This window comes from Panthera onca, chromosome E1 (assembly GCF_046562875.1).
Source record: "Panthera onca isolate mPanOnc1 chromosome E1, mPanOnc1 haplotype 2, whole genome shotgun sequence".
Classification (NCBI taxonomy): domain Eukaryota; kingdom Metazoa; phylum Chordata; class Mammalia; order Carnivora; family Felidae; genus Panthera; species Panthera onca.
The window spans coordinates 65598-81461 of record NC_138352.1 but is presented as its reverse complement, the minus strand read 5'-3'; the positions used below and the strand labels follow the sequence as shown (position 1 = coordinate 81461).

The 15864-nt window shown below is 37.1% G+C and overlaps 1 protein-coding gene across 1 annotated transcript in view; it reads right to left on the bottom strand.

Moving 5' to 3' along the window:
• The window catches only part of LOC132688527 (uncharacterized), a 117652-nt gene that overhangs the window by 39823 nt on the left and 61965 nt on the right, over positions 1 to 15864 (bottom strand). Inside the window, exons 18-27 of the mRNA XM_078436957.1 lie at positions 15285 to 15338; positions 13781 to 13885; positions 12702 to 12755; positions 11272 to 11376; positions 9556 to 9609; positions 8545 to 8649; positions 4039 to 4092; positions 3277 to 3381; positions 2676 to 2729; positions 1646 to 1750 (exon numbers count right to left, since the gene is read on the bottom strand). Coding sequence (XP_078293083.1) covers positions 1646 to 1750; positions 2676 to 2729; positions 3277 to 3381; positions 4039 to 4092; positions 8545 to 8649; positions 9556 to 9609; positions 11272 to 11376; positions 12702 to 12755; positions 13781 to 13885; positions 15285 to 15338 — 795 coding nt within the window. The remainder of the gene's footprint in view (positions 1 to 1645; positions 1751 to 2675; positions 2730 to 3276; positions 3382 to 4038; positions 4093 to 8544; positions 8650 to 9555; positions 9610 to 11271; positions 11377 to 12701; positions 12756 to 13780; positions 13886 to 15284; positions 15339 to 15864) is intronic.

The following is a 15864-nucleotide window of genomic DNA, read 5'->3' as shown; positions in this document are numbered from 1 at the left end:
GACATCCCCATTCTGCCACTTAGCAGCCATGTGGCTTTGGTCAAGTCAATTAACTTCTGTGACTGACTCTCAATTTCCACGTCAGAGAAACTAGGATTACAATCTATTTTTCAGAGTTGTTTTGAGGACTATTGATAACATATTTCGAGTGCCAAATATTGTTTGTAGTATATAGCAGGCATTTAATACTTTGTAATTATTGAGGAATAATGTCAGCATCATGGCAGGATAAGACATCCCTCCTTTTTGTCCCCCTTTCTAACAACCGAATTCAGCATCTATCCGTGAACAAAAGTGTCTCTGTGGGAGTTGTGGGATCCGGCACCATATGCCAAGGAACCCAGCAGGAATCTACCCACATGGGTACTGGGTAACAGGTAGACAGACCTTGGTACAGGCTGTAGAACCAGCAGGAACTTGCAAACCAGCCACAGGCCCTCTGTGGTTGGGAAAATCCAGAAGAGTGATGACTTGGGCAGACACCCACAATGAGTGGGCCTTTGTGGAGGTCCACCTCTCCTGAGGAGAGATTCCAGCACTCCATTGGAGTTTGGATGCACTGGAGAGGGTAAAAGGAATCCTGCCAGTGTGGCCCCACCCTGAAGGCAACACAGCGCAGGGCTATACTACTAGCTGGTGACAGTCTCTCCCGTGGAGGAAGGGATAGCTGTGAGTGATTGTCCAGCTACCCCAGCTGTGTGGAACACTGCTGGAGAAGCCGGTTTCTCTCCTGCAGCACCCCAAGTGTTGAGGTGGGACCACTATGACTGGGGAAAGGAAGAAGATCATGAACAGGCAGATAATGTTAAAGAGCATTCAACGGATGTGGTTTCTGCTGACTGCCTCGGGACGCAGTAGATAAGCCTGTCCATGAGCTTCTGGGAGAACCTCACCTGAGGAACCCCACACCTGGCCTGTGTGGCCACCTCCAACACCCCGAGTGCTAAGCCCATACCTCCCCCCGACTCTGCAGCAAGCTGCTTGTGCAGGCTCATGAGTGTGGTGGCAAGAGTAAACAGGAGTGTCCTCAGAGAACACTCCAGGGGCTGTGGACAAGGGAGAAACCACAAACTTGAGCTGTAGCTCCACCTTTTGGAAAACAAAAGAGAGGTTTCCAATAGCCGGCCCGGTGTGTTGTAAGAACCAAAGACAGACAAGCCTAAGAGTTCTTCTGGAAAGCAGAGCTAGAAGTGTGGGCCAGGTGTATCCAGACAATGTTGGAGGAAGTCCCAGATAGAAGCAGGACCAGTGAAAAATCTCTCCCATCTGAAGATAATCCTCAAGACAAGTAGATTTGGGGAAGTGATTACTTGTCTTTTCTGCTATTATATCTCCTTCTTTTAGTCTAGTTAAAAATGTATGGTGATTTAAGGGCTTTTTCCTTTTTTTTTCCCCCTGCTGGTTTTAAAATTTCTTCTTTGACTTTACTTTCCTTTGTTTCATTTCTCTACCTGCTTCTTAGGTCTGTCAATTTCTAGTTGGTGTCTACGAATTTAGGCCTGCAGGGGTGTCACTGTTTTAGCAGATTACTGATGTCTGATTTAAACAATAATGATCTGAGATGATACATTTTTTTCCATATGAATAAATTTGGAAGTTTTATTAGAGGAGTTCACTTTCCCTAAAGGTGGAACAACAAACTCACCATCAGTTGGCAGACGATTCTGCAGGTCCTCAATTTCCTCATCCTCCAGCTCGTAACCCAAGTTTTCCAGGATGCTTTGCATTTTAGGGGTGTAGCACTTTCCACCTCAGGGAAGACGGAATAGGGATAAAAATAGGAACTGATATCCAAGAAAAATACTGGCTATATTCACACACCAACTGAGTGAAACAAATCCACAGCACAATAATTAAAAACAAAACAAAACTGTTTAGGGCTACCTGTGGGACATGTTGACACATTCCACAATAGAAATGTATTGTGGAAGCCAAAAATAGAATATATTCATTATATGTATATACATGTATGTATACATACATACATATATACATACATATACATATGTGTATACATATACGTATATATACATATACGTATATACATATACGTATATGTATATATACGTATATACATATACGTATATACATATACACATATACATATATGTGTATATGTATATATGCATATATACACACATACATATACACACATACATATATATACATATGTACATATATATGGTGAATCTGATGAGTTATGTTAGAAAATAACTAGAGCTCTGGATAGCAAATAGATTTTTGAAACTTTTTCAGTATCAGAGAACTATAAATTATCACATTGGATGTAGTTGCATCTAAAGTAGCTCTATAGGCTAATGGGATAATAAAATCAATAATCTAATTATTGTGTAATGATAAGGTCTTTTAAAAGTTAAGGTAAAGTCTGGGGTGCCTAGGTGGCTCAGTTGGTTAAGCATCTGACTTCAGCTCAGGTCATGATCTCTCCCTCCGTGAGTTCAAGCCCCGCATCCAGCTCTGTGCTGACAGCTCAGATCCTGGAGCCTCCTTCAGATTCTGTCTCCCCCTCTCTCTCCCCCTCTCTCTGCCCCTCCCCTGCTCATGCTCTGTCTGTCTCAAAAATAAATAAAAACATTTAAAAAATTTTAAAAAAAGTTAAGGTAAAGTCTGTAGATCTTAGTTTTATTTGCCTTCTTGTTGAGATTCTGACTTACCAGGAAAAGCTTTTATATAATCGAGCAGTGTATTTTTCTCTACCTTTCCATCAGCTGTAAAATAATACATATTTAAGGTTAAAAAAATTAAGGTTATATGTATAGAGTAAGAAGAGTGAAATTTCATAAATACATACTTTAAAAATATCATCTTAAGTTATATGCCTACATTTCCCAGGCCTACCTATCCTTAATAAATAAGAAAAAAATAAGACGAAGAGAAATTTTTTAATGTGGACAGTCTGTCCATTCTTCTACACTGAAACAGATACACCTTTCCCTCTCATCCTGATTTCTCCTTTTTCTTCCTTTACTACCTGCTAAATTAGCCTTCTTTTTGTCTTTGCCTTGCTTAAGCTTCATTCACTTCAGAGTAATGATACTCTTAATGGCAGAACCTAGGTTGGAAGATAGCATAGCCTCCCAAAACAATACACTTAAATGTCAAAGGCATAATTTCTTTACAACTAAGTGTTGATCTTTTTGTCTTTTCGATTTTTATAGGAAACCAGATGGGTCCATTCTTTAGATGTTCTCACATTAAAGTTTACACTAGCACAGAGATATACCATACATATACAGTGATACAGAAACTACCTACCAGTAATCGGCAATATTTTCAACAGCCCCCAGAGCTCTCTATCTGTGAGTTCTATTCCCATGTTTCCCAGTGCTTTGTGTATATCCTTGGCTTCAACTTTTCCTCCTTTAAAAGATGGGAACGGTAACAGATGAGAATTGCCTACTGACTCCAAATGAAGCGTCTAAGCTTAAAAGGGTTATCTATAGTTATCAGAAAGTATTTCTTGAGTTCTAAATAAAATATTTATTCCTAGCGCACTTAATGACCTCAGAGGAGTTAACCCAGATCACAGAAAGGAATATATAGGAGGCAAACTGATCTAAGTTATGTACAGGCAGCTACCTCATTTTAATTGTATTATCATCACTAAAATCTGTTACTCTTTGCTTTGCCCGACTTGGAAGATAGATTAGCTTCACTGACCGCATTATTTGTATCCCTGCCAAAGTTTCACCTTAACAATTGCTGGGTTACAGTAAACGGTAGTTAAATATTTTAAGTAAATGACCACAGGTGTGTTGCCCATTGGAACGAATCACAAAATAAAAATGAAGTTTCAGAGAATATAGAACTTGTTATAGAGAGAGAGCAGCGCAACATTTTTGCCAAAACATAAATATCCAATGTAATCTTCATGTCATTAGAATCAAATTTTAATCATTAAAAAAGTAGAAGTTAACGGTCAATGACAGAATAAGAAAACATAACCTTAAATATGTATGTGAATGTGAAGTATTTGCTTTTTTTGTTTTACATCTTTTCACAAAGCATCTTGCTCACCTGTGAATTTCTTTATTTCTTTTAGCAGTGTATGCAGATCAGCCATCCCGGAAGCTAAAAAAATAAGCCACAATTCAGACAGACACAATTGTGCACTGATAGAGAACGAATGTTAAATAGAGCAAAGGGATTAATGTTTCTTTATGATTTGTTATTGAATACATATATGCAAATTAGCATGAAATGGAAAACTCCTCTCTAAAAATGCTCACTAGTAATTACACTATTTATTTTCTGCTTTCTTTTAATATCCCAACCTCCACACACCATGTAACATCTCCCTCCTCAGGCTTGTTCTCTTCAATGTATACCACCTACTATATCAGATCCTGGGAACAAGAGTAAAAAAGTTTCAGTTCAGAAATTTAAATCTAACTCTTTCCTCACTTAACATTCTCCAGTATTGACACTTCCAAGTTAACTTAGTTTATTGCATGTTTTCTAGTAGGTATGTTCATTATATGCTCAAAGATTGTGAGTGCCTTTAAATGAAAAAAAAAAAAAAGTATTTATTCTGTATTCCCTCCAAACATCCTAACCCAGGAAGCACCATAAGGCTTTGCACATGGTAATGTTAAACACTTAAAAATTGAACAGTGGAGTGGAACATGTTAGAATGACAGAATTAGCTCTGAAATCAGTATATTTTTCCAGGATTGCAGATACAGTGTATTTTAGAGTAAGGAAAACTTAGAAATTATGCATATTATTAGCATTTTCTTACCCAAAAATATGCCACTTATTACTATGGAATCCCATTCTTCCTTTAGGGTAGGTTCCAGTATACCGTCTCCATATATATTTCGTTAGCAGATTTGCACCTTACGGGCTCTTGCTACATATATAGCACGACGTCATTTTACATAAAACTCCCAGTTAACTATCAGTTAATGCCTATTGCTGACCATAACTGGAAAGTCTTTGTGGAGAGCCTTACAGAGTGGCTAAGAAACATATTACTTAATTAATTCAATTCCTCATTAATTCAACAAGTATTTACAAAGTATCAAGTATCTGCACATACGTGGGAGGCACTGAGGGATACAACAGTGAGCAACATAGACATGGTTCCTTTCCTCACAGAGCCTTTATTTATTACATATTTCACTGAGGCTAGGTAAGAGGAAACCTTTGATCTGTCAGCTTCTCTGTCAGGACACACTGTCAGAAATCTCTCTCTTATTTTTTATTTTAAGATAGCAAGGAAAATTTGTGCTGATTTCACAGGATCCACAGCAAAGGGATAACAGCTAATCATGCACACGATGATAATGGGAATCATTGAGGGAAGCAGAGTATGATTCGTTTGATCTGGGTTTGTAAATGCTTATCTTTGCTCCAGAAGTACATAATATCCTCTAGCCTGAGGACTAAACCCAATGGCTTCTCACTTCTCAATTTTTAACTGGAGCTCTCTCTCTGGATTTCAGTTTTTTTTCTGAGGAAAAAAATTAGTTTGATCAATTTGTTGGCTAGGGTAATGTTTCAAAACCTTACTCTCCACAAGTATTTCTTTCTTCTTCTTCTTGAAAACTTCACTAAAATGGTATGAAAGGAATAACCAATGAACATGCTCACAAAGACAACAATATAGAAGATACCAGTGAACAAAAAACTTCACAAATAATTGCAAATTAGAAAGCAAGTAAGGTAGTGGTAACTAATTTAGCAGAGCTGAGGAAATTATATTCGCCTTATGAGGGGAATAGTAATGAAAAGTCATTGAAATGTCTCTGACAGATAGTAAACTCAAGTGAATAGGAAGTAAAGCAAATCCTTTCTGGAGGAATGCATTTCATTTCAGGTGTCAAAGAATTCTCACAGGAATTTTTCAATAACATTGAACAGCGTATAGTAAATAACCAAACACATAGGGAAACAAGGACACCATAAGTGAGAATCAGAAGAAAAAAACAGAGACAAAAAGAACCCCCACCAATAATTCATTAACTGGAATTATGAGACCAAGATTGTAAGAGAACCATGTTAATTTGAAAGTATCTGTAGGGAACAACAAACTAAAAACCTGACCTAATAGATTCAGAAGAGAACTAAGTAGAATTTCTGGAAATTAAAAATAAAAAACCAAAAGGGTACGAGACAAGATACAAAAAAGAATACAAACAACACAAACTATTGTTTATATTTCTATTGAAATACAAAAACTAAAACCAAGAGGTTGATAGTTAGATCTAACACCAGGCTAGACACCGTTGAAGAGTTAGTATACTGGAAGTCAAGTCAGGCGAAATTATCGAGAATGAAGCACAGGAAGAAAAATACAGAAAATACTGAAGAGGGGCTAAGTGTCATGAAGGATAGAGGAAAATGGTTTAATATACGTTTAATTAGAGTTCCAGGGGAAGAAAAAAAGACTGTGCAATACAGACAATATTGGAAGAGAGGACGACTGAGAATTTTCCAGATGTGATGAAAGATTCTAATTTTCAGACTCAGAAGTCCCAAAGAATCCCAGGGAGAATAAGTGAAAAGAATTCCATTCTTGTCTTCCACATTATAGTAAAACTTTGGAAACAAAGATAAATGTTTTAAAAGAAACAAAAAAAGACTACCCCCAAAGACCAATAGATTCATAGCTGACTTCTCATCAGCAACATTATAAAGCAGAAAACAATCGAATAGTATTTTCAATGTGCTGAAAAAAAAAAAAACTGTCCACCTAGAATTCTAAACCCAGAGGAAATATTTTTCAAAAGTAAGGGGAATATAAAGATATTTTTAGGCCCAACTCCCCTCCCAAATCATTACTAGCAGATCCTAAATAAAGGAAGTTACTAACAGCAGAAGAAAAATTATCCCAAATGAAAGATCTGAAGAATGAATAGAAAAGAAAAGGTAAGAGTGGTTAAATCTGGATGAATATTGGCTTTATAAAACACTGCTACTAATAATGCTTTGCTGAGTTAAAAGAATATAAGACAGTATTAAAAGACATTAAACAACTTTAATATAGGGAAGGGGAAAATGGAGTTAAAAATGTTCTTAGGTCCTTGTACTATCCAGGAGGAAATGAATTTGGAGGGGCATTAATCTGTAAGTTTATATGATTTTCTTTAGCAAGGCTCAGAAATAAGAGTGGAGATTTGAATGACTGAGATGATCAAATGTTGGAGCATGTATGACAGAGAGAGTAGTCGGACAGTGAAAGAAGTAAAGTTAAAACAAGTTATATATTGAAAGAAAATGTAGAAATGCAGGGCTAGTATTTTTGATGAATATGAGGACTACATTTCTTGGTAATTAAGGTGAGAAAACTAGAAGGCTATTTTTGTTTGTAGGTATGTATGTAATCTCTCTATACCCAGTGTGGGGCTTGAAGTCACAACCCTGAGATCAAGAGTCACATGGTCTTCTGACTGAGCCAGCTGGGTACTCCTAGAAGGCTATGTGAAAGAAGGCAAAATATTGCTGTTTAAAGTTCCTAATGTAGACCAGGGAGGAATAATGAAAACTAGTACCAAAACACAGGAGGAGGGAATCAGGAAGTTGGTATATCACAAAGTTACAGAGGAATGGTTGGTTCACAACCTTGGAAGCTTCCTGGATGAAATCTAAACCTGGACCCCCTTAACAGAGGGCAGAGAGAGAGCAAAGAAAGAGGTGGACCACTCCAGATTGGTAGGTGGCAGGTTTAATAAGCAAGGGAACTTACATATAAGGATTCTCCTGGGTAGCCGCAAGATGAATAGATCTCTGCATCTACACTCTGGAATCTTAAAGTTCACAGAGAGGTCTTAACTGGGTTCGGTCATGTATACTGTCCAGATGGTCTCAAAACACATTGTTTTTTCAAGACAACATCCTTGAATATAGCTCTCACTGTGGGAATGGTGGGCAGAGCATATATTCCAGGGACAGGGGAGGGAGTGAGGAGCCTCTGATTGTCTGGGTCCAGCTCGAGGGTCAACCAGTAGTCATATCCTTTTGCTTAGTCCTCCAACAGGATTGTATAGCTAGGTGATATGACTTTTAAAAGATATTTAAATTGTTTTAATGTTTATTTATTTTTGAGAGAGACAGAGACAGAATGCGAGTGGATTGAGGCAGAGAAAGAGGGAGGCTCAGAATCTGAAGCAGGCTCCATGCTCTGAGCTGTCAGCACAGAGCCCGACGCGGGGCTCGAACTCACGAGCTGTGAGATCATGACCTGAGCCGAAGTCGGATGCTCAACCGACTGAGCCACCCAGGCGCCCCTAAAAGATATTTAAGTCACATAGTTAATTTGAAATTAGCAACCTCTTCCTTTTGGGCAATAAGCCTTCCTTCAGCTACTTTCAAGTAAATACTTATCACCTATAACTTACTCTAACACATGTACCATGCACCCTGAGATTAATGAAAACACACTGAATCAAAAATATTGTTATGTTTAAAGAGTTAAAAAGTCATATTAGCACCAAAACAGATTTAGTTCCAGACACTCACATAAATAAGCTTTCAAGTCTAAATTTCCCTTAAGAGGTCTCTAATATCTATGATGCTTACCATCAGTTGGTAGGTTTTGTGATAAATCTTTAAGTTTCTTATCTGGGAGCTTGATTTTCATGTTTTCTAAAATGTTTTCCAGGTTACTGACATCAACCTTCCCACCTAAAGAAAGAATTGGGAATACAAGAGAAATTTAATGCCTTCTCCAAAGGAAAAAATTCCAATTAATCCCCCCGTGCCATGCAAAAATATCAGTGACTGAACACATTCAAGTGCACAAAGGTGGACAAAGTAGAATGGCAACCTTTTCCTTGGTCTGGAGGACAATCCTGCAAAGTACAAATTCGTTCTCCAGTGAATTATAACAGTAGAGGCAACCAATGGAAACCTTTTTTTCTGGCAGGCAGGGCATAAATGCTGAGTTTCATTCTTCCAGTCACTGAAATGCCCTGAAAAACTGCCAATTCTTTTTTTTTTTTTTTAATTTTATTTATTTTGAGAAAGAGAGACTGAGAGAAAGAGAGAGGGAGAGCCGAAGTGGGAGAGGGAGGGCAGGAGAGGGAGGGAGGGAGGGAGGGAGGGAGAGGGAGAGGGAGAGGGAGAGAGGGAGGGAGGGAGGGAGAGAGAGAGAGAGAGAGAGAGAGAGAGAATCCCAAACAGGCTCCATGCTGTCAGTACAGAGAGAATCCCAAACAGGCTCCATGCTGTCAGTACAGATGTAGCCCTACATGGGGCTTCCTCCCAGGAACCTCGAGATCATGACCTGAACTGAAACCGAGTCTGATGCTTAACTGACTGAGCCACCCTGGCACCCCTACCAATTTTTGCCTCATATTTTCTATGTACATCCAGATTTAAATATGCTCTTAAATTACATTTGACAAAAACCAAACTTACTCAACAGCAAAATGAAAGAATTTGAACAAGGCAGCTATATTCACAACAGCAAAATAAATACAGAATCAGTTCATATGAGAGGTGGTAAGAGCCACAAGAGAATAGCTAAATAATAATACAAATGTGAGGCAGGGGAATCTTATTTCTCTTTCTTGTCATCATGTTACTCACCATTGAAAGATTTCAAACCGTCTAGCAATCTGTTTTCATATATGTTTCCATCATCTGTAAGAAAAGGCACAACTGATATCACAGATAAAGTGATATAGAGATAGACTTATTTATTTATTTATTTATTTATTTATTTATTTATTATTTTAATATGAAATGTATTGTCATATTGGTTTCCATATCAGACAAAGGGCTAGTATCCAAAATCTATAAAGAACTCACCAAACTCTGCACCCGAAAAACAAATAATCCAGTGAAGAAATGGGCAGAAAACATGAATAGACACTTCTCTATAGAGATTTAAAGAGACAGTACAAACATGTCATTTCACAAAGATACTTTTAAGTGATTTGCCTTAGAGATAAGTCTGATTCTTCTTTCTCTCCAATGAATCTGAAACCATGGAATGGAGAAAACTCTCAGAGCGCTGTGTCTGGCCAAGTGGAAAGCCGATAATTAGTGGCAGGTGCCATCATGGAATATGAAGATATTTTTCCTTCACTTTCTTTGACTTTTCCTTCTTTCTCCTAATCTCTTAATTCTCCCACCCTCACTTTTTTCTTACACCTCTCAGCTTAACTTTTAGTTTTGAGGGTGAAACCAAAATAGCTGAAAATTTTATATCGAAAGGGAGGATTCAAGAAAATAGAGTTGCTGACTCCCAAAGAACTAATTACACTTTCTAAAGGAAGAACAAGGTTATGCTAAAATTTCTTAGACCTTCTTTTTGTTGTTGTTTTAAAATTAGGAATATGTAATGAGTATAGTTTTTAAAAATCTATTTAAATTCAAGCAGTTCACAAATAATGTAGTATTGGTTTCAGGAGTAGAATTTAGTGATTCATCACTTATATATAACACCAGTGCTCATCCCAACAAGTGCCCTCCTTAATGTCCATCACCCATTTAGTCCATCTCCCCACACACCTCTTCTCCTGCAACCCTCAGTTTGTTCTCTGTATTTAAGTCTCTTATGGTTTGGGCAGAAGACTTGAATAGACACTTTTCCAGAGAAGACATCCAGATGTCTAACAGACACATGAAAAGATGCTCAAAATCACTCATCATCAGGGAAATACAAATCAAAACCACAACGAGATACCTCCTCACACCTGTCAGAATGGCTAACATTAGCAACTCAGGCAACAACAGATGTTGGTGAGGATGCGGAGAAAGGGGAACACTTTTGCACTGTTGGTGGAGATGTAAACTGGTGTAGCCACTCTGGAAAACAGGATGGGGGTTCCTCAAAAAATTAGAAATAGAATTACCCTATGACCCAGCAATTGCACTTCTAGGTATTTATCCAAAGGGTACAAAAATGCTGAATCTAAGGGGTGCATACATCCCAATGTTTATAGCAGGGCTATCAACAATAGCTAAATTATGGAAAGAGCCCAAATATCCATTGACTGATGAATGGATAAAGATGTGCTATATATACATGCAATAGAATATTACTCAGTGATCAGAAAGAATGAAATCTTGCCATTTACAACAATGTGGATGGAACTAGCATGTATTATGCTAAGTAAAATAAGTCAGTCAGAGAAAGACAAATGTCATATGATTTCAGTCATATGAGGAATTTAAGAAACCAAACAGATGAACATAGGGGAAGGGAAGGAAAAATAAGCATAGTGCTTTTTAAAAAAGTTGTTTTAAACACATATGACCACCTCCCTTGAAGGCTCTAATAGTATTTGAAATGCTTACCGTCAACTTGAAGATTTTTCACCAGTTCCAGGTATTCTTTAGGTGTGAATTCTATCCCAATGTCTTCCAGAATATTTTTCAGATCTTTGACGTTAACTTTTTCTCCTTCAAAAAACAGAAATGGCAAGTATAGTTGACAATATTAAGAATTACCGAAGTATTCAAAAAGATGAAACAAAACTGCCCCTGTTTAAACATCACCCTCACCTAACTGCTAGGTTAAAGACAAAAGCACAAGACCTGCTCGGTGGAGTAAAGGGCAGGCAAAGAATTAGAATGCATTCCCTTGTCTCTAAGGGAAAGGTGCACTTTCTTAACACTGGGGATAAGAAAGCACAATTCTCAGTAAACTGGGCTTTTTAGGTAATGTCTTGCTAATTAGAATATAAAGGTTAACTTAACATTGCTTTCGGTTTCTCCCCCGCCCAAATTATTAGATTCTTTGAACAATATACCCTAGTTTTTACTTCAACTATTGTTGTGGTGATCTAGATCAAGGATTGGCGAACTTTATCTGTAAAGGGCGAGATTGTAAATATTTTAAGCTCTGCAGGGTATACAGCCTCTGTTACAGCTACTCAACTCTGCTGTTGTAGCACAAAAGCGGCCATTAATAATACGTAAATGAGGAATATAAGTGTGTTCTAATACAATTTTATTTATAAAAAGAGGCAGAGGACTAGATTTGGTCCATGGGCTGTAGTTTGTTTATCCTTGATACAGATTTTCAGGTTTTTTTCCAGTGGTGAGGATCAGAAGCATTATCACAGGCAAGTATTTTAGAGGCTATAGGACTTGCTACTGAGAAATGAGAAAAAAATTTCAATCCAGACAACCCACAGATTGACTTTGGGCAATTAGACATAAGCATTTGGAACAACATCTTTGTAACCACCATGCAGGTGAGAAATAGAACAAGACAACACTCTGGGGGTCTGTCATACTCTTTCCCAATCCCTAGCCACAGTCTTTCTCTAGAGGTAATCACTATGCTGACTTTTTTGGACAATGATTTCTTGCTTTTCTTTATACATTTCTCACAATGATCTTAAAAAACAAGTTATAGAACCTGCAAATTCTTAGGGTTAGGGAACACTGCACACTATTTGTGATAGCATTTTTATAGAGGCAGATGAAGCAAAATGAAATACTATGCTATTATTATATAGGTAATAAAACTATTATTTTTAAAAAGAATAATGAACAATATAAGATTCAGAATAGTGCTATCTTAACAAGTAAGGAGGCACGGTAAAGGAATAAGGAAACAACCATGTGTTGATGCAATGGTATTGGAAATATTCTAGCTACTTCATTGAGGTGGAGTCATGGAAATGAGTACTATACTTATGGATTTATGTGTTCACTGAAAACAGGAAAATGTCATTAAAGAATTAGAATTTTAATCTTTATGATAACTTGTAACTTGCCTGTAACTGCTTTCACATCGCTCATCACTTTTTTCAGAGAAACATTTCCATCAGCTGTAATACAAAACATAAAAAATTCAGACCGTGACATAAGTCTTAGGAAAATTGGGACTTAGGGCCCAGCGAAAGTCCATATATTCTACTAAATAATTTGTGTTCACCTTAAATTTATATTTTCTGCTTTGAGTGCTTGCTTCCTTATTAGTAAGAAGGACAATGGCATTTGGGTCATGTTCCTTGAACACAGGGTCTGAATATGACAAATGTACTATCTCCAGATACTTTCTTATAAGCATGGCAAAATATATCATTTATAGAGGCCAGCTGGTTTTGTTTTTGGTGAACTTTGCATCTAGCACAGATACTGAGCAAGGGACTTTGCATCTTCCCTCTGTTTGCCATTAACATTTCTTGAGTGTTTTCAACTCCTGTATCTATCTCAAAATGTTGGTGACATGTGGTTATTGGATATAATATTAGTGGTGGAAATATTAATGATGTTCTACTACTTCCAAGATGTATATTTTTCTCCCAATTATTTCAGGCTCCCTTGGTTAGTCATTCATTCATTTTCCCCACTGTTCCCATGTTTGTTTCTCTCTACCATTCTCTGGCATGACAACAGCTATGAATAACCTTTCTGCATTAATCACTGTTGAGTGGGATGATGATTTCAGATGAATAAAAATGAAAAAAGACAGGATTTCTTCTTAGTTTAAGACCAAGTTCTTTGGACGCCTGGATGGCTCAGTTGGTTAAGTGTCTGACTCTTGATTTTTTGCTCAGATTATGATCTCATGGTTCATGGATTGAGCCCTGCATCAGTCTCTGCACTAACAGCATGGAGCCTGCTTGGGATTCTCTTTCTGCCTCTATCTCTGCCCCTCACCCACTTGCAGGCACATGTTTTCTGTTTCTCAAAATAAATAAATAAATTTTAAAAAAGACCAAGTTCTTCTCCATGATTCTTAAAAATATCTTAAACTCCTCAAATCAATCTAGTTTTAGAAATTCTTATACATGATCCCAAGATTCTAAGTTTTCCCCTAAAAGGTGATGTAATTATTGACAATGCTCACTATCAACAGGTTGATTTTGTATCACATTTTTAAATTCCTTATTTTTGAGCTTGATCCCCATGTTCCTCAGAACTGTGTTCAGGTTATTAGCATCAATCTTTCCTCCTTAGAAAGGGATGGAGATGTAAAAAAAAAAAAAAAAAAACCAATAAAGACACAATACGAAAAATACTTCTTGTGCTGATGAATTAAATCAACTCTGAATAGGTCTGGATGCTAGTCAGAGTGTTAACTGGAATTACCTTACTGGAAAATGGTTTGGCAGTAACTATCGTGATTCTTCCAAATTTTTGTAATAGCCCACTAATTCCACCTTTGGGAATGCCGAAAAAGCTTATGCCACAGGGGAGAGAGAAATGTTTATTACAGTCTTACTTAAAATAAGGAAGGAAGGAAGGAAGGAAGGAAGGAAGGAAGGAAGGAAGGAAGGAAGAAATACAAAGAAGGAAAGAAAGAAAGAAAGAAAGAAAGAAAGAGAGAGAGAAAGAAAGAAATACCCAGAATTTCAATATCTAATGACAGGGTATTGGTAAGCAAACCATTATATCTTCATTCCATGGAAAAGTACATAGCCATAGCTGTTACAAAGGTGATTGCCACAGGAAAATAATGTCATTTTATAGGGTGTTTTTATTAAAAAATTACATTATTTTATAGGGTGAAGTTATATCATACAATCATTTAACATATATGAATTAAAATCATATGCCCAGTAAAAATATACATAAAATGAACAATGTAAATAATGCATGGGATTCTGACATTCCGCAGTCAGCAAGTACATAAATAGAGTCAACCCAGATGGACATCAACTTGTTATTCCAGGAGATGGATTCATTTCCCCTATACCTATCATCCTGCGAGCATCTTAAGTCAATGTGATTCTAGTATTAGATACAATTATTTGTATATTGTGGCTCTTAGGCAAGCCAACCACTTTATCTAATTGCTTAACTATAGCGATAACAATGTATCTCATCACTGGAAGAATATGTTTGACTTACCAAGACTAGCACATTGGTGTCTTTTATGGAGTCTTCCAATGGAATTTCAGAGCACTTGTGACTCTATGAGATTATTGCTATTTTAGCCACCTAGGGCTTTAAAATATTAACAGTGGTCATGATTGGATAGGATTATGAGTGATCATTTTTCTTCAATTTATATTTAGTGAGCACATGACACATTTAATATTGAAAAAAAAAATAGAAGAAAACTAACAGTTCACAGTTGACATTATGATGGTTGTTTTCAGCATCGCGAAGGCTGAAAGTCTAATTAGACCTATCCAAAAGTGCAGAGAAAGACAACTGTGGAGATACTTAGGACTAGTTCCTTTGAGTCTGATCCTGGGATCAAGCCTATATAGCACCAAAAAAAAAAAAAAGATTAATATATAGAAGGAATGGCAGAGGAATCATGATCTCATTGCTAGGAAAAAAATACAAATACAAAGATTAAAGATGTCAATTTTATATACTTTCTCAGTACATTTCCTACCTACCTTTGAAAGACTTCAAAGCTGACAGCAATCTATTCTGAAAAACTTTGTTGTCATCTGAAAGAATAGGCACAGTTCAGGATAGAGAATGAGTCACAAATAGATACAGGGGTCAGACTTTCCTTTGTGTGACTAACTTTAGAAATCTATCCACTTTAACCTTCAAATCATGATGAAGTTAAGCAATGAAAACAGTTCTCGCTATGGTATAGAGTAGTAGTATGGTTTAGAGGTTCGAATGGCCTGGGTTCAAATTCTTGCTCTGGTGATGACTAGTTTTGTGGCCTTAAGCAAATTATTTAGCCTTTCTGTGCCACAGTTTCCTCCTCTGTAAAATGGGCACCAGCTGTCATCATTGTGTGTGGTGAGGACAGAACCGGGCACATCATTAGGGCTCAACAAATTTTAGCTGTTGTTATTAGATCTACTTTACTCTTTCACTCTCAAGGCAACTGTTGGTTCACATGCTACAGAGGTGAAGCTCACATACCCATACTTTACTGTTCTATTTTTGGCTCCTCTCATTTCTTATTTCTATCACATTTCCATTGTTTCCTTTACTTCTTACTCCCAAAGTTTGTCA